We start from the raw sequence: 19,585 nt of genomic DNA, 5'->3' as shown, positions 1-19,585 counted from the left end.
AACATGGATTACTGAAGACCAATTCTAAACCCGGATCTTCATGGGCTGCACAATTGTTTCATTCAGAGGAGACAGATATGTGTTTCTGGGTGGACGGGTATTTTAATATTATGTGCCATGAAATAACAACCATAGTGTAATGTACAAAATATATTTCACCTTACTCATCACTCTCCGTGAGAGACGACAGCGCCGTGAGAGACGTGATAATCTGCATTAATTAATTTCTCTTACTTATGGGTGAAATTTCACCACCAACAAAGCCGACACCGTTCATTAACGATACACAGTTGACAAATACAAACGAAATATTCAAATGAAGTATTACCAGTCGGGCTTGTCGAACGGAATAATTACGTAAACGAGCCCGCGGCGTTATGAGTGTGTCTATCCCCATAATTCAACTCGTTCTCTACACAAGGAACGACACACTGTAGTCCTTGACAAGACCTCATATGGAAGGTGTGGTACATCCCACCAAGTACTATTGTTCCCCCAGCTGGTGGTTCATGTAAAACCCACCCGTCTGGAAAGCTTGTTGTCCTCTCTACCCCGCCGGGAAGAGGGAGTTGGGTGTACTCAGCGTTGCAATCGATGGAAGAAGAGCATGAGTAGAGTCACGAGCTGTGAAAGTCCCGGGCCAGCCAACTAACAGTATCTCTAGAATCTCGTAACAAAAGTCGATATGTGACGATAAATACAGAATTTTGTCCATACATGTCTCCCTGAACCACCCACCGTATAAGATAAACGAAACGCAGCTAGTTTCTGTTTCTCATGACTTGATTATATCATGACGACCGAGAGATATGGCGGTGGCACTCCGCATGTCAGAACTCGGCTTGGTCATTGTACTTTAATGTTCACCACGTTCGATATACCCAGTGTCAACCCACATGTGCTGTGTCTAAACACTGACAAAACATGTACTGAGCTATCCGTTCCTTTTTGCAACATCAAGATCATAGGTTCGAGAACATGAAAGACCCGGTGAAACTTCATGACAGTTTTCTGTTTACGAACGATGCGTGCAAATACACCAATAATTACTTTCAAATCACTCTTTCTCTGACCTCGCGAGGAATGCCTAGTCACATATGGAGTTTATGCCGATCGAAACCCAATAAATTGACTTGAGCTTCTATGCTTTGCGCTTAACACGACTTTTGTTGGAACAAATATAGAAACAAAATGGTGCTTGCTTAGCGTGTTTACAGTGCCAGATGGGGCAGGCGACAAGCTGGATAACGGTATATATGCATTAAACCTCCCACTGCTGTTACTCTTACCGTAATTAGGTATGGACTGCCAATTTCATGTAATAATCGTTAAAGGGTTTGAATGATGTAAACTTGAGAGAGAGGCAGGTTGATGACACACCTGGAAATCGGTAATACTATACAATACACAATGATGGTAGCTGCTTAAACTGTAATGTCATGTCGCATTACGTCATAGCTATATATAAACCAAAAACATTTGTTGCCAGTACAATCTACATATTTGAACTTTATATGTTTACAAAATAAAACAATTATCTGTGGCTATCCGAATACCCCACTGTTTCAAGATGTCGCCATAAATTATGCACATCTTACAGCGACCCGGCTACAGTTTCTAAAAAGTATGAACGAGCGTTTATATGAATTACACAACTGACACATGTATTGGTACAAATCTGTTATCAAGTTGGTATCACTGGAAAATGTTTTGACAAACATATCGAGATTACATTATGATTAGATTAAGGCTACTGTCCTTCCTGAATCCTGAAACATTTCCCACGGTATGGGATCAAACACCCCATATGGCGGCGGCGCTACAGAAACATGCACTACACAAAAACAGTGCGGAAGGACCGCGCTGTAATCAATACATACTCCTGTACGTGGGAGTGTATTTACTACGCTGATCGCCGCGAACCCCCATCCTCACACCCTGTTCTGCCTCAGCTGCATTGAGTCGGTCGCATCAAATCCGCGCACCTGTTGCAAACCTGCCGCACACCGTTAGAAGTAGGCTGCGCGTGTTCGGATAGCCTCATTATGCCGTGGCATATATTCTAACGGTTAGTGTTGTTCAACAATGCTAGCGTATTATAGTTCTCCTATAGGATACCAGCAACGATGCTTCGAACGCTGTTATCACTTTACAGATGCTTTCTTTTTCGCTTTGTCATCTCCCCACTAGAATGAATATTCATCGATTTACACAGATGGCAGCACTATGAAGTTTTAAGCATTGCCATTTTTAGACATTCCTATCGGATTACTTTCAGTGACATATCTGACATTGACTGGATGTTTTCATAAGCTATTCGCCATCGTTTTATCTATTCAACGGGTTTACGAGTCAAATGCGTTCTGTTACACTTTGAGAGCATCTCGTTTGTGATAAGCACATTATTCTTACAGCATAACTACTGAAACCTGTTTACCAAGGCTATGTAAAACTAAGTATTGCATCTTATTGCAAGGCATACTCTACCTGACATTTGGATAACTTAATAATAACGCTGATCACAGCAAACAGCGACGTTTTATAATAGACAAGGAACCTGACTATCGAACGATAAAAAACGTGATTTTTCTTCACACATTTGTCAACAGCTTGAAAGAGACAACATACCCACATATTTAAAAATGGCGTCAGGTTAGCGCTGCACCAACGCCTTCTAGTAATTCAATTTTTATTGAAGAATTCAGTGACCAAGCCACGGCAACTTTTATTTGCCTTATGTGTCTCTGAGAATGGTTGAAGACTATTTCAGCCAGACGCTTCGTTACAGACATTTCGGCCGTTGAATTCCCAAACTGGTGATTTTTATTACGAGTACGTCATGTATTTGGTAGTGAAGGCCTACAACTACAACGGAAGGTGGTATGAGTGTGAGGATATCTGTATCATCTGATCAGACATGGACCCCTATTGAAACACACAGATCCATAGTTTTGGTGCTGGGGTATACTTTTCGAGAGGTATCACAGAAAAGCGCCCAAAGTACCTTGCATACACAAATGTGTGAGTCAGTCTGAACGGTGACTGGGGTGAAAAAAGAACACGGGCACCCAACTGAAAATGCCACTAACTCTACATTACAGCCAGTCTAAAATCGGGTTCAGGCAATGTGGAAGTCGGCATTGGTGTATATATACCGCCCAACTAGGGCGCTTTTGTGTATCTGGGGTACATCACCGCCATATATCTTCCATCTATCCTGAGTAATAGTAATAGTCCACTTGTGAAGAGCATACTTCACACTGCATGTCGGCTCTAAACCCAACATTGTCATTATCCCGACCAAATCCATCAGTGCAGTATATACCCAATTTTCATTTTCAAGCAAGTGATTGACATCATGGACAGTGATCTATAGTGAGTGAGAGTGAGTTTAGTTTTACGCCGCACTCAGCAATATCCCAGCTATATGGCGGCGGTCTGTAAATAATCGAGTCTGGACCAGACAATCCAGTGATTTACAGTGATCTATAAACATTACATGACATGTGCCAATCAAGTCTGCGAGTATGGCCACCCGATCCTATTTGTTGCCTCTTAGGACCAGCGTGGATTGCTGAACACCAAGGCCAACCCCGATCTTCATGGGCCTTGGTGAGTGAATTTAGTTTAGATTTACGCCGCACTCAGCAACATTCCAGCTATATGGCGGCGCCAACGGCTTTAGATGAGTTTAGGTGTGTCACATCATCTTGGTTACATATCTGTCGGAACAAAGGCAGGACGTGTGATCGGCTACTGTGAGTCACATCAAGGTTGAACATGATATACTAAATGCAGGTTCTGGCTGATGATTGATACAGTCTATATGGACGGGCGGTGACCAACACATGTACAGTGATGATGCACTCCCCTGCTGCCGCCACCACGGTCACCGACTCTTAACGCAGTTGATGAGCGATTCCATTCCATACCGTGAACGTTGGGAACCCGACAAACATATATAAGCTGTTGTTTAAAGATCACATTTATAATATACCCATTTAGCATCATGTTTCCATACTGACTGCTTAATGGTCACACGTAGACTGCTATAACGTCATACGTAGACTGCATACTGCCTATTGTTTGTATAGATGAAGCAACAATGGTCAATCAAGTAGACAAACCACCACAACATACTGTGTACTGCCCATTCATCCAACGTAGGTGAAAGTTGCGAAAACATATCATCAGCTAGTTGTCAGTATATCATTTGGATAACGACTGGCCTACCTATATGTTAGCAGACGTGAAACATATCATCAGCTATTTGTCAGTATATCATTTGGATAACGACTGGCCTACCTATATGTTAGCAGACGTGAAACATATCATCAGCTAGTTGTCAGTATATCATTTGGATAACGACTGGCCTACCTATATGTTAGCAGACGTGAAACATATCATCAGCTAGTTGTCAGTATATCATTTGGATAACGACTGGCCTACCTATATGTTAGCAGACGTGAAACATATCATCAGCTATTTGTCAGTATATCATTTGGATAACGACTGGCCTACCTATATGTTAGCAGACGTGAAACATATCATCAGCTATTTGTCAGTATATCATTTGGATAACGACTGGCCTACCTATATGGTAGGAGACGTGAAACATATCATCAGCTAGTTGTCAGTATATCATTTGGATAACGACTGGCCTGCCTATATGTTAGCAGACGTGAAACATATCATCAGCTAGTTGTCAGTATATCATTTGGATAACGACTGGCCTACCTATATGTTAGCAGACGTGAAACATATCATCAGCTAGTTGTCAGTATATCATTTGGATAACGACTGGCCTACCTATATGTTAGCAGACGTGAAACATATCATCAGCTAGTTGTCAGTATATCATTTGGATAACGACTGGCCTACCTATATGTTAGCAGACGTGAAACATATCATCAGCTATTTGTCAGTATATCATTTGGATAACGACTGGCCTACCTATATGTTAGCAGACGTGAAACATGGATTTGCTGTTACTACACTGTTCAGGGGTGCTTCTTTGTAGGCTTACTGTACAGGGCGTCTGATTTACCACAGTATCTGCAGCAAGCACTGATCTATCTGGGTCTGCAACAAGCACTGATCTATCTGGGTCTGCAACAAGCACTGATCTATCTGGGTCTGCAACATGCACTGATCTATCACAGTGTCTGCAACAAGCACTGATCTATCTGGGTCTGCAACAAGCACTGATCTATCTGGGTCTGCAACAAGCACAGATCTATCTGGGTCTGCAACAAGCACTGATCTATCACAGTGTCTGCAACAAGCACTGATCTATCTGGGTCTGCAACAAGCACTGATCTATCTCGGTCTGCAACAAGCACTGATCTATCTGGGTCTGCAACAAGCACTGATCTATCACAGTGTCTGCAACAAGCACTGATCTATCTGGGTCTGCAACAAGCACTGATCTATCTCGGTCTGCAACAAGCACTGATCTATCACAGTGTCTGCAACAAGCACTGATCTATCTCGGGCTGCAACAAGCACTGATCTATCTGGGTCTGCAACAAGCACTGATCTATCTGGGTCTGCAACAAACACTGATTTATCTCGGTCTGCAACAAGCACTGACCTATCTGGGTCTGCAACAAGCACTGATCTATCTGGGTCTGCAACAAGCACTGATCTATCACAGTGTCTGCAACAAGCACTGATCTATCTGGGTCTGCAACAAGCACTGATCTATCACTGTGTCTGCAACAAGCACTGATCTATCTGGGTCTGCAACGAACACTGATCTATCTGGGTCTGCAACAAGCACTGATTTATCTGGGTCTGCAACAAGCACTGATCTATCTCGGTCTGCAACAAGCACTGATCTATCTCGGTCTGCAACAAGCACTGATCTATCTGGGTCTGCAACAAGCACTGATCTATCTGGGTCTGCAACAAACACTGATTTATCTCGGTCTGCAACAAGCACTGACCTATCTGGGTCTGCAACAAGCACTGATCTATCTGGGTCTGCAACAAGCACTGATCTATCACAGTGTCTGCAACAATCACTGATCTATCTGGGTCTGCAACAAGCACTGATCTATCACAGTGTCTACAACAAGCACTGATCTATCTGGGTCTGCAACGCAAAACTGATCTATTTGGGTCTGCAACAAGCACTGATCTATCTGGGTCTGCAACAAGCACTGATCTATCTGGGTCTGCAACAAGCACTGATCTATCTGGGTCTGCAACAAGCACTGATCTATCACAGTGTCTGCAACAAGCACTGATCTATCTGGGTCTGCAACAAGCACTGATCTATCTCGGTCTGCAACAAGCACTGATCTATCACAGTGTCTGCAACAAGCACTGATCTATCTCGGGCTGCAACAAGCACTGATCTATCTGGGTCTGCAACAAGCACTGATCTATCTGGGTCTGCAACAAACACTGATTTATCTCGGTCTGCAACAAGCACTGACCTATCTGGGTCTGCAACAAGCACTGATCTATCTGGGTCTGCAACAAGCACTGATCTATCACAGTGTCTGCAACAAGCACTGATCTATCTGGGTCTGCAACAAGCACTGATCTATCACTGTGTCTGCAACAAGCACTGATCTATCTGGGTCTGCAACGAACACTGATCTATCTGGGTCTGCAACAAGCACTGATTTATCTGGGTCTGCAAATAAGCACTGATCTATCTCGGTCTGCAACAAGCACTGATCTATCTCGGTCTGCAACAAGCACTGATCTATCTGGGTCTGCAACAAGCACTGATCTATCTGGGTCTGCAACAAACACTGATTTATCTCGGTCTGCAACAAGCACTGACCTATCTGGGTCTGCAACAAGCACTGATCTATCTGGGTCTGCAACAAGCACTGATCTATCACAGTGTCTGCAACAATCACTGATCTATCTGGGTCTGCAACAAGCACTGATCTATCACAGTGTCTACAACAAGCACTGATCTATCTGGGTCTGCAACGAACACTGATCTATTTGGGTCTGCAACAAGCACTGATCTATCTGGGTCTGCAACAAGCACTGATCTATCTGGGTCTGCAACAAGCACTGATCTATCTGGGTCTGCAACAAGCACTGATCTATCTGGGTCTGCAACAAGCACTGATCTATCACAGTGTCTGCAACAAGCATTGATCTATCTTGGTCTGCAACGAAGACTGATTTATCTCGGTCTGCAACAAGCAGTGATCTATCTCGGTCTGCAACAAACACTGATCTACCACAGCGTCTGCAACAAGCACTGATCTACCACAGCGTCTGCAACAAGCACTGATCTATCAGTGTCTGCAACAAGTACTGATCTATCACAGTGTCTGCAACAAGCAGTGACTGCAACAAACATGTATCTACCACAATGACTGCAACAAGCATTAATCTACCACAATTACTGCAACAAGCATTAATCTACCACAATGACTGCAACAAGCATTAATCTACCACAATGACTGCAACAAGCATTAATCTACCACAATGACTGCAACAAGCATTGATCTATCACAGTGACTGCAACAAGCATTTATCTACCACAATGACTGCAACAAGCATTAATCTACCACAATGACTGCAACAAGCATTAATCTACCACAATGACTGCAACAATCACTGATCTATCACAGTGACTGCAACAAGCATTAATCTACCACAATGACTGCAACAAGCATTAATCTACCACAATGACTGCAACAAGCATTAATCTACCACAATGACTGCAACAAGCATTAATCTACCACAGTGACTGCAACAAGCATTGATCTATCACAGTGTCTGCAACAAGCAGTGATCTACCACACGCAATAAGTCGGTTCAACTATGCAGTATGGCTAATGATACAGTCATGAAACTGATCTTCGACTACTAGAACTATCTCTAGTTTATGACTTGCAAATGAGACGACCGTAAATCACATCTGCTCCTATACTTAACAATTCATGTCTCACAGTGTTCTATACACAGATACAGCCTGTTGCATGTGTTTGATACTGTCCCTGTGTTAAAGTGAAAGGCACATCTATTGCTTCCTGTTTCAGTGCAAATGTACCCCAGTTTGTCTCAAAGACAAGGTACATCTTAGTGTCCTGTTTGAATAGTATACCTAGCGTTTCTATGTTCCACACATCTGATGTTTCAATTCAAAGACGCATCTAATGCGTCCCATGTTTCAGGGTACAGGTACATCTAGCTCGTCCTATTTTTCAACTAACGATACTCCTACACCGCCCCAAGTTTCAATGCACAGATACACCTATTGTGTCCTGTTTAGGTCCATGTGTCAGTCCACGGGGGCAGTCTACACTGTCCTAGGATCAAAGATATCATCAGCTGTGTCCAGTGTTTTAGCCATATGTTTCAATACTGGGAGGGTACACCTACCCCGTCCTAACAGCTGTGTCTGATGTTTCAGCCCTATGTTTCAATACTGGGAAAGTACACCTACTCCGTCCTAATAGCTGTGTCCAGTGTTTCAACCGTATGTTTCACCTGTGAAGGTCCGGGTTAGAATGAACCTTCAGTAACCCATGCTTGTCGTGAGAGGCGACTAACGGGATCGGGTGGTCAGGCTACACCTACCCTGTCCTAATAGCTGTGTCTGATGTTTCAGCCCAAACGGGGAAGGTCCACCTACCCCGTCGGGGTTCTAATACCTGTGCCTTGTGTTTTAGTATGTAATATATGTTTCCAGTTACAATAACTAGGTGTGGTCACTGAATCAATCCTGATCGAAGAAGGTGACATGTAGGTAACTCTTCGTTAATTTGAGACGATTTATTCACGGCGGACAGAAGCTTGTGTAGGACACAGAATTATTGAGATCCTGTACAAATTCCCGGCATCTCCACACGTGGACGTCTAAAATGTGAACACTTTCATTTTAAGACCAATAAACTTATTCCTAGATTCACTCTTGTCCAGCACTAATCTGTACGTCCTGTCTGTAAATTAAGATGCATAATAAACAGCCAGCTGCTTGGGCTGACTGGTGCATCAACATCCATAAAACTACACGGTTGCCAAATTCGGTCACAGTCACTCTAAAGCTGCAGCTTTTAACATGGCCCGTATTTTCACAACCAACTATTAGGATACAACCGTTATGTTATCGTTCCACGGAGGTAGAGAGGCAGAATGAAGTACGAGAGTTTCTCCACAAGCGCGATGTACGCCCGCTGTCTAGGTTCCCTGGCGGCTTAACCAGCCATGGAAGACACTACAAGACAGGTTCTCTTCAGGCTATCCAACACGGTTCTGAGTTGCCATGACAACGCGCGATGAATGAGCGCTGTCTATATCGGACTAAATAAAATACTCCATGTACGAGGAAAGGAACAATCCCATCTGTGTAATCCCTAACATTCTATTACAGATAAAATACATTTACATCCGACCTAATTCTGACTCCCGCATATTTAATTTATTTCACTGCCCAAATCTGCCAACGCCATCTCTTTGGAAATATAGACCTTTATCCATATTCTACAGGTTCTTATAACAGTGTTGGGAGTTACAACGATGACTATAAATATTGCCCTGCGATAATTAATTTGTGACTAGATTTTAATAATCTCTAGCAAGCGAGCTATCGGATCGATGCGAGTGGAGGGAGGGAGGGAGCTGTATGGAGGTTGATCAACTCCCGCCATCTTGGTTTCCAAACGCACCGCTTCCACCGACTTGTAAACCTACCAACATAGCTGCCTAATACCGCTAACTTGACCAAAACACATCAATATTTCGATGAATATGCCGAAGATTGTGTCGAATCTGCGATCACGCTAGTTCGTCCACCATTTTGAATAGCTCAGCGAACGATGGCGGTGATAATTTATGAATGATACTTGACAATGGGTAACTAGTAATGGTCGCGACTATACAACAAGGCTGCTTCAGCCCCCTCGGCAGGGAGGTGGAGAGGGTGTTGAGGTGTGGGGTGTTCCTAGGGTGGGGGAAGATATAGCGTCTGTAGTAAGTGCTAGTGTAAGGACATTAACTGGGAGTTGGGGAGGGGGAGGAAGGCAGCAGGTGGCTAATACAAGGGCAGTTTCGATCACTATAATGGCTGCGATGTCACATTGGTAGGGGTCATCGTGCTTACCCTGGGGCTATGATAACATTTGTTAAAAACTAAAATAATACATATTCCCTAGAGATATTTGTCTCCTGTGTCTACCCATCGTTCAAATAACAGATATAGTAAATGCGGAAGAGTACATCATAATGAATGACGATTGATATAATGAATCAATATGTTTATGAAACCACACTCATGATCCAAAATGTATATACGTTTAAAAATTGGCAAAGCATAAATATTGATTAAGAATCAATTTAAATAGCCATTTTGTTTATCACGATGAAGAAACGGCATTTGGATGAAACACCTTTGTTTGTTTCAATTGTAACGTACTTTTTTGCAAGGCCAGAAATGTGTTAACTACACGTTTTACTGAACTGTCAAACATATATATTAACAGGTCTGTGCCCCTAAAGTGTACACAATACAAATTGTTCTTTGAGTTGTGCGGCCGCTCACAACGGGGATCGGGTGAGGGGAAGAGGTCACAGACAGGGGTCTGCAGGTGACTTTGCCCACCTGGCACGCTGACACATTGAATAAAGAAGTGTGAAAAACACATCGTTCAGAAAACACACGACGGGCGTATAACAAGCACGCGTTGATCAGGAGAAAAGCCAGTATGCATAAATGAAAAACTACCCTTTGAACCCCAGGGGTCAAGGCTGGTGATAACGACGACGTTAATTACAATGCTTACAATCAAAATATTATGTCTGTCTATGTTTTACTTCCAACTGAAATTGAAATCAATCCTCAACCACTCAATAAGTCATTCAATCAGCAGCTGTAAACTTCTATTGTTGCAGTGGAATAATAGCTTGAGTTGTTTCATACATGCGGAAGTATCGTATGAACAACTGCAACCATTTGGCGTGCGACACGGTCGACTGGTTCTAAAAGTACTGAATTCACCCGCGACATGTGTTCGGAGAAGAATTAGTATCTATCTGAAATCGCCTATTGTGTACAAAGGTGTCATCCAAGCGAGCATCCAGATACTGAGATCTGTCGAATAATGAGCCGTCATACCTAATATACAGCCTCAAGATGAGTAAGGTATCCATGTCGTCTGCTTCGATATTAGTAGCAGACGACAGAATGGTTGGCAACACCCTCAACCGGCATCATAATTGCAAGCATATGGTTGGGGAATCTTAAACACTAGGAAGTAATTAGCCCTTGAAAAAACAACACTCGACCCATGAAGAAGGTCGATAACATAACCACAACAAAATAAAATCGAAATACTCCACATAACATCAAATAATGAAAGAATTTGCTTACTTCATTTGTTTGACAATTGTGCTTTTGCCCGATTCTCCCGCACCTATATAAAAACAGAAACGAGAGTATGTAAATATAGTCTCCAATAGAGCTGTTTACTGAGCTAGATTGGTGCATTTTAATGTCACAATATATGCATTTTTCAAAGCAGGGACCCCTAACAGCAACAACGGTGCCATTACAGGGTTATTTTAGCCAAAAGTGTGCAGGTTCTTGGATTGGCGGGCTTGTACAGAGATATCCAATATGGCTGCCGCATAATAACAATCCGTTACTAAAAATTACGTTGATTATGCTTTCCGGTGAATTCATTAATCACTGGCTATCTTGCACTCACAACAGACATGCCCTGCGCGTTTCTTACCTAAAAGCAACAGTTTTATATCCTTGGCAGCTTGGATACCATCCTCTTTGAGATTTTTCTCAATGGCCTTACTTCGCTCCAACGCCTGTCGTTCTTCTGCGCTCATGGTACAACCCATCTTGGTGGCGATGCTAGGTCCAACTCACTGTACGCGGCTCGTTGCTGTATACTTGTCGCGCCAATACTGCCGACCAACACACACCGCTGTCACCGACGCTGCCGTCTTGTAAAGCTAGAGCGGCCCTTCTACAGCCTCGACTTGTTAAAGAAAAATAGCTACAATATATATCCTAGCTGAGGCTATCCGGTAGGACTCCGTCTCTGCATAAAAAGAGGCCTCTGTTCCACAACTGTGTGCTGCTTGGCGAGATGCAGCAACTCGCTCGCTCGCTAATGATTCTCAATTTGCCAATACACCCAGTCCCCAACTCGCGTCGCTTCTCTCACACCGAAGCAATGTTCTCGTGTTGCTACAAGACATGGAACACTCAAATACCAATATTTGGCAGAAGGCATCGAACAACCATCCCCCTTCTTTCTGGCGTAGTTCCCGAGAACGGTGCGTGGTTTGTTGGAGGCCCGAGCTAGTCACGGGAACAAAGGCAATGTTTAATATGCCGGCTAGCGCTGGCGAGCCCTGGTGTCGGTAGATCGAACTCTTCTCTGCTACGTTGTCCTAATAGATCGCCAACGTGGGGTCACAGAGTGACGTCATAGCAAGCACGGGCTGCCTGGATATTATTCTGCAGGCGATGGAATTAAGAAATTATGAAAATTAAGGTCATTTCATATTACGAATGGAGTTGTAGTGAGAATGCTGGTATATCGAGAGCAGACAACGATAAGGGCGCACTGGGTGGGCTTGTAGGGTGCGGCCTTCAGCTCTTACTCGCCAAAATATTGGTTCCAAGTTCCATGGCATTATTAACATATATCACATGGTTCCACATCAATTATTCCATGCATATTTATAGCCGCTTGTTTTCTATTCCTGTTAATTTATTATGGGTGAGGGATATATACCCTTTTTTGTATGTGCATCGACAGTTTGAACATAGATAATTATAAATATTTTAACGCTAGATTTAAACATTAGTGTTTATTTAGCATTTTTGCTGTTTACAACCTAATGCGTGAAGATGTTTCACTTTATTTTTTATGTCTTATTTTCTTAAAGGCGAAGTGAGCGTTCCCAACCGTGTATAACTGAGACTTTCCAGTCATTTAAAGGGTAGTATATTTTCAAGTATGAAATTTAATCGACAATTTCATCAGAAAACAAGATTGTTTTGTTATATTTCAAAACTTTATATGCTTGTTTGTTATTTGGTCTTTATAATGACATACACAATGCCAATAAACAAATAACTGCTTTTGTATTTACTGTCACTTTGTCAAAATATTTTAGAAAATAAACACTGGTATATTATTAATAACATCACAATGTATAAGCAATACGAAGTTGTTTTGTTGTTGATTTCCCTCTTTAACAAGCAGCTCATTACTGCTTGTGTGGTGACACAGATTTGACAATAGTTGCATTAACGGTCCACTGCTTGCCAATTCAACCGCATCACAACCACCCCATCCTCCCCCACCTCGACGCTATTATCTCCCTAACCGGACAGATGTCACTCCCAGGACGTATCAATAACAGGTATAGCTGTAAAAGTGGATGATAAAGGGGAGGCAACTACCGTTGCAGTAGTTTAAAATTTTGTACCCAGGGGACCATTCGGTCGACATCTATATCGAAAAAAGATTCTTAGTGGATGACACAACTGTTATCAAATATCATCTTAATGCATGGTGTTTCACGTACAATTAAAAAAGTTAACAAAATTTAAGAAAGATGACCGCACCTCCCTTAGGTGTGGGTATGTAACTATGTTCTTGTGGACTGTGTATTTATGTTGTATTTGTCAGCCGGGTCTGTCAGTGTGTAATTGTTGGTGTGTACCTGTCGGTGTGTATTTGTCAAGTGGGTCCGTGAGTGTGAACTTGTCAAGTAGGTCTGCCAGTGTGTATTTGTCAAGTAGGTCTGTCAGTGTGTAATTGTTGGTGTGTACCTGTCGGTGTGTATGTGTCAAGTGGGTCTGCCAGTGTGTATTTCTCCAGTAGGTCTGTCAATGTCCAATTGTTGGTGTGTACCTGTCGGTGTGTATGTGTCAAGTGGGTCTGCCAGTGTGTACTTGTCAAGTGGGTCTGTGAGTGTGTACTTGTCAAGTGGGTCTGCCAGTGTGTATTTGTCAAGTGGGCCTGTCAGTGTGTCTTTGTCAAGTGGGCCTGTCAGTGTGTATTTGTCAAGTGGGCCTGTCAGTGTGTAATTGTCAAGTGGGTCTGCCAGTGTGTACTTGTCAAGTGGGTCTGTGAGTGTGTACTTGTCAAGTGGGTCTGCCAGTGTGTATTTGTCAAGTGGGCCTGTCAGTGTGTATTTGTCAAGTGGGCCTGTCAGTGTGTCTTTGTCAAGTGGGCCTGTCAGTGTGTAATTGTCAAGTGGGTCTGCCAGTGTGTACTTGTCAAGTGGGTCTGTGAGTGTGTACTTGTCAAGTGGGTCTGCCAGTGTGTATTTGTCAAGTGGGCCTGTCAGTGTGTCTTTGTCAAGTGGGCCTGTCAGTGTGTATTTGTCAAGTGGGCCTGTCAGTATGTATTTGTCAAGTGGGCCTGTCAGTGTGTAATTGTCAAGTGGGTCTGCCAGTGTGTACTTGTCAAGTGGGTCCGTGAGTGTGTAATTGCCAAGTAGGCCTGTCAGTGTGTAATTGTCAAGTGGGTCTATGAGTGTGTACTTGTCAAGTAGGTCCGTGAGTGTGTAATTGTCAAGTGGGTCTGTCAGTGTGTACTTCTCAAGTCGGCCTGTCAGTGTGTAATTGTCAAGTGGGCCTGTCAGTGTGTATCTGTCAAGTAGGTCGGTCAGTGTGTAATTGTCAAGTGGGCCTGTCAGTGTGTATTTGTCAAGTGGGTCTGTGAGTGTGTAATTGTCAAGTAGGTCTGTCAGTGTGTAATTGTTGGTGTGTACCTGTCGGTGTGTATTTGTCAAGTGGGTCTGCCAGTGTGTATTTGTCAACTGGGTCCGTCAGTGTGTATTTGTCAAGTGGACCTGTCAGTGTGTCTTTGTCAAGTGGGCCTGTCAGTGTGTATTTGTCAAGTGGGCCTGTCAGTGTGTAATTGTCAAGTGGGTCTGCCAGTGTGTACTTGTCAAGTGGGTCTGTGAGTGTGTACTTGTCAAGTGGGTCTGCCAGTGTGTATTTGTCAAGTGGGTCCGTGAGTGTGTATTTGTCAAGTGGGTCTGTCAGTGTGTACTTCTCAAGTCGGCCTGTCGGTGTGTAATTGTCAAGTGGGCCTGTCAGTTTGTAATTGTCAAGTGGGCCTGTCAGTGTGTAATTGTCAAGTGGGCCTGTCAGTGTGTATTTGTCAAGTGGGTCTGTCAGTGTGTATTTGTCAAGTAGGTCTGTCAGTGTGTATCTGTCAGTGTGTATTTGTCAAGTAGGTCTGCCAGTGTGTATTTGTCAAGTGGGTCTGTCAGTATGTATTTGTCAAGAGGGCCTATCAATGTGTAATTGTCAAGTGGGTCTGTGAGTGTGTAATTGTCAAGTGGGTCTGCCAGTGTGTAATTGTCAAGTGGGTCTATCAATGTGTAATTGTGAAGTGGGTCTGCCAGTGTGTATTTGTCCAGTAGGTCCGTCTGTGTGTAATTGTCAAGTGGATCTGTCAGTATGTATTTTTCAAGTGGGTCTGACAGTATGTATTTCTCAAGAGGGCCTGCCAATGTGTATTTCTCAAGAGGGCCTGCCAATGTGTAATTGTCAAGTGGGTCTGTCAGTGTGTAATTGTCAAGAGGGTCTGCCAGTGTGTTTTTGTCAAGTGGGTCTGCCAGTGTGTATTTGTCAAGTGGGTCTGTCAATGTGAATTTGTCCAGTAGGTCTGTGAGTGTGTAATTGTTAAGTGGGCCTGTCAGTGTGTACTTGTCAAGTGGGCCTGTAAGTGTGTATTTGTCAAGTGGGTCTGCCAGTGTGTATTTGTCAAGTGGGTACTTGAGTGTCTATTTGTCAAGTTGGTCTGTCAGTGTGTATTTGTCAAGTGGGCCTGTCAGTGTGTATTGTCAAGTGGGTCTGTCAATGTATATTTGTCAAGTGGGCCTGTCAGTGTCTTATGCTCAAGTGGGCCTGTCAGTGTCTATTTGTGAAGTAGGTCTGTCAATGTATACTTGTCGATTGGGTACGTCAGTGTGCATTTGTCAACTCGGTCTGTCAGTGTGTATTATTTACCTGGGCCTGTCAATGTGCATTGGTCAAGAGGGTCTGTCAGTGTGCATTTGTCAAGTGAGTTTCTCGGTGTATATTTGTCAATTCAGTGTGCGTCTCCGTGTGTGTCAATCAGTGTCCGTCTCCATTTGTTTCAATCAGTGTGCGTCTTCCCGTGTGTCACTCCGTGTGTGTCAATCAGTGTGCGTCTTCCCGTGTGTCACTCAGTGTGTGTCAATCAGTGTGCGTGTCCCTGTGTGTCAGTGGGTGTGCGTGTCCCTGTGTTTCAATCAGTGTGTCTCTGCCCGTGTGTCACTGAGTGTGTGTCTCCATGTGTAACAATGTTAGTGTGTCTTACTATGTTTTTTGTCAGAGTGCGTCACTCAGTATGCGTCTCCATGTCTGTCACTCAGTGTGTCTCTCCGTGTTTGTCACTCAGTGTGTGTCTCTGTGTGTCAGTCAGTGTGTCTCTCAGTGTGTCTCTCCATGTGTGTTAATCAGAGTGTGTCTCAAAGTGTGTCAATCAGTGTGTGTCTCCCTGAGTGTCACTTCTGTGTGTCTCTCAGTGTGTGTCAATGTGTGTATGTCTCAATATGTGTCAGTCTCTCAGTGTGTCTCAATCCCTGTTTCTGACTCAGTGTGTCTCTCCGTGTGTGTCTCTCTGTATGTCAATCAGTGTGTTCTCTCCTTGTGTGACTCAATGTGTGTCTCCCTGTGTGTCACTCAGTATCTGTCTCCCTGTATGTCACTCAGTGTGTGTCTCCCTGTATGTCACCCAGTGTGTGTCTCCCTGTGTGTCTCCCTGTATGTCACCCAGTGTGTGTCTCCCTGTATGTCACCCAGTGTGTGTCTCCCTGTATGTCACCCAGTGTGTGTCTCCCTGTGTGTCACTCAGTGTGTGTCTCCCTGTATGTCACCCAGTGTGCGTCTCCCTGTATGTCACCCAGTGTGTGTCTCCCTGTATGTCACTCAGTGTGTGTCTCCCTGTATGTCACCCAGTGTGTGTCTCCCTGTCTGTCACCCAGTGTGTGTCTCCCTGTATGTCACTCAGTGTGTGTCTCCCTGTATGTCACCCAGTGTGTGTCTCCCTGTGTGTCACTCAGTGTGTGTCTCCCTGTATGTCACTCACTGTGTGCCTCCCTGTGCGTCACTCAGTGTGTGTCTCCCTGTATGTCACTCACTGTGTGCCTCCCTGTATGTCACCCAGTGTGTGTCTCCCTGTATGTCACCCACTGTGTGTCTCCCTGTATGTCACCCAGTGTGTGTCTCCCTGTATGTCACCCAGTGTGTGTCTCCCTGTATGTCACCCAGTGTGTGTCTCCCTGTGCGTCACTCAGTGTGTGTCTCCCTGTATGTCACTCAGTGTGTGTCTCCCTGTATGTCACTCAGTGTGGGCCTCCCTGTATGTCACTCAGTGTGTGTCTCCCTGTGCGTCACCCAGTGTGTGTCTCCCTGTGTGTCACTCAGTGTGTGTCTCCCTGTATGTCACCCAGTGTGTGTCTCCCTGTATGTCACTCAGTGTGTGTCTCCCTGTGCGTCACTCAGTGTGTGTCTCCCTGTATGTCACTCAGTGTGTGTCTCCCTGTGTGTCACTCAGTGTGTGCCTCCCTGTGTGTCACTCAGTGTGTGTCTCCCTGTGTGTCACTCAGTGTGTGCCTCCCTGTATGTCACCCAGTGTGTGTCTCCCTGTGTGTCACTCAGTGTGTGTCTTCCTGTATGTCACCCAGTGTGTGTCTCCCTGTGTGTCACTCAGTGTGTGTCTCCCTGTATGTCACTCACTGTGTGCCTCCCTGTGCGTCACTCAGTGTGTGTCTCCCTGTGTGTCACCCAGTGTGTGTCTCCCTGTATGTCACAAAGTGTGTGTCTCCCTGTGTGTCACTCAGTGTGTGTCTCCCTGTATGTCACCCAGTGTGTGTCTCCCTGTGTGTCACTCAGTGTGTGTCTCCCTGTGCGTCACTCAGTGTGTGTCTCCCTGTATGTCACCCAGTGTGTGTCTCCCTGTGTGTCACTCAGTGTGTGTCTCCCTGTATGTCACTCACTGTGTGCCTCCCTGTGCGTCACTCAGTGTGTGTCTCCCTGTGTGTCACCCAGTGTGTGTCTCCCTGTATGTCACAAGTGTGTGTCTCCCTGTGTGTCACTCAGTGTGTGTCTCCCTGTATGTCACCCAGTGTGTGTCTCCCTGTGCGTCACTCAGTGTGTGTCTCCCTGTATGTCACTCAGTGTGTCTCTCTCTTTATGTCACTCAGTATGTGTCTCCCTGTGTGTCACACAGTGTGTGTCTCCCTGTATGTCACCCAGTGTGTGTCTCCCCGTATGTCACCCAGTGTGTGTCTCCCTGTGTGTCACTCAGTGTGTGTCTCCCTGTATGTCACCCAGTGTGTGTCTCTCTTTATGTCACTCAGTGTGTGTCTCCCTGTGTGTCACACAGTGTGTGTCTCCCTGTATGTCACCCAGTGTGTGTCTCTCTTTATGTCACTCAGTATGTGTCTCCCTGTGTGTCACACAGTGTGTGTCTCCCTGTATGTCACCCAGTGTGTGTCTCCCCGTATGTCACCCAGTGTGTGTCTCCCTGTGAGTCACTCAGTGTGTGTCTCCCTGTATGTCACTCAGTGTGTCTCTCTCTTCATGTCACCCAGTGTGTGTCTCCCTGTGCGTCACTCAGTGTGTGTCTCCCTGTGCGTCACTCAGTGTGTGTCTCCCTGTGTGTCACTCAGTGTGTGTCTCCCTGTATGTCACCCAGTGTGTGTCTCTCAGTGTGTGTCTCCCTGTATGTCACCCAGTGTGTCTCTCTCTTTATGTCACTCAGTATGTGTCTCCCTGTGTGTCACTCAGTGTGTGTCTCCCTGTATGTCACCCAGTGTGTGTCTCCCTGTGTGTCACCCAGTGTGTGTCTCTCTGTATGTCACCCAGTGTGTGTCTCCCTGTATGTCACCCAGTAAGTGTCTCCCTGTATGTCACCCAGTGTGTGTCTCCCTGTCTGTCACCCAGTGTGTGTCTCCCTGTATGTCACCCAGTGTGTGTCTCCCTGTATGTCACTCAGTGTGTGTCTCCCTGTATGTCACCCAGTGTGTGTCTCCCTGTATGTCGCTCTGTGTGTGTCTCCCTGTTTGTCACTCAGTGTGTGTTTTCCTTTTTGTCTCTGTGTGTGCGTTTCCCCGTGTGACACTCAGTGTGTCTCCCAATATGTGTGACGCAGTGTGCGTCTTCTTTAGCGTCCCTCAGTGTGCGACTCTCTGTATGTCACTCTGTGTGAGTATTCCTGTGTTTTTCTCAGTGTGTGATTCAGTGTGTCTCTCGGCGTGCGTCTCTCTGTGTGTCACTCAGTGTTTGTCTGACCATGTTTGTCTATCAGTTTGTGTCTGATCGTGGGTGTCTCTCCGTTTGTGTCTGACCATGTGTCTGTCAGTGTTTATCTGACTGTGTGTCTGTCAGTGTGTGTCTGACCATGTGTCTGTCAGTGTTTATTGACTGTGTGTCTGTCAGTGTTTATCTGACTGTGTGTATGTCTCTGTGTGTCTTACCACGTGTGTCTGTCAGTGTGTCTGACCATGTGTTTGTCAATGTTTATTTGACTGTGTGTCTGTCAGTGTTTATCTGAGTGTGTGTCTATCAGTGTTTGTCTTACCATGT

General features: G+C 44.7%; 1 protein-coding gene across 1 annotated transcript in view; it reads right to left on the bottom strand.

The window, feature by feature from the left end:
- The window catches only part of LOC124255236 (guanine nucleotide-binding protein G(o) subunit alpha), a 67,993-nt gene extending 55,536 nt beyond the window's left edge, over positions 1–12,457 (bottom strand). The window contains exons 1-2 of the mRNA XM_046689078.1: positions 11,715–12,457; positions 11,351–11,393 (exon numbers count right to left, since the gene is read on the bottom strand). Coding sequence (XP_046545034.1) covers positions 11,351–11,393; positions 11,715–11,832 — 161 coding nt within the window. The 5' untranslated portion in view covers positions 11,833–12,457. The remainder of the gene's footprint in view (positions 1–11,350; positions 11,394–11,714) is intronic.
- Positions 12,458–19,585: the final 7,128 nt, after the last annotated feature.

The sequence above is a fragment of the Haliotis rubra genome, unplaced genomic scaffold, assembly GCF_003918875.1.
Source record: "Haliotis rubra isolate DU_JTF1 unplaced genomic scaffold, ASM391887v1 Scf599, whole genome shotgun sequence".
Taxonomy (NCBI): domain Eukaryota; kingdom Metazoa; phylum Mollusca; class Gastropoda; order Lepetellida; family Haliotidae; genus Haliotis; species Haliotis rubra.
Note: the sequence above shows the minus strand (reverse complement) of the source record. Positions and strands in the feature narration are given on the sequence as shown.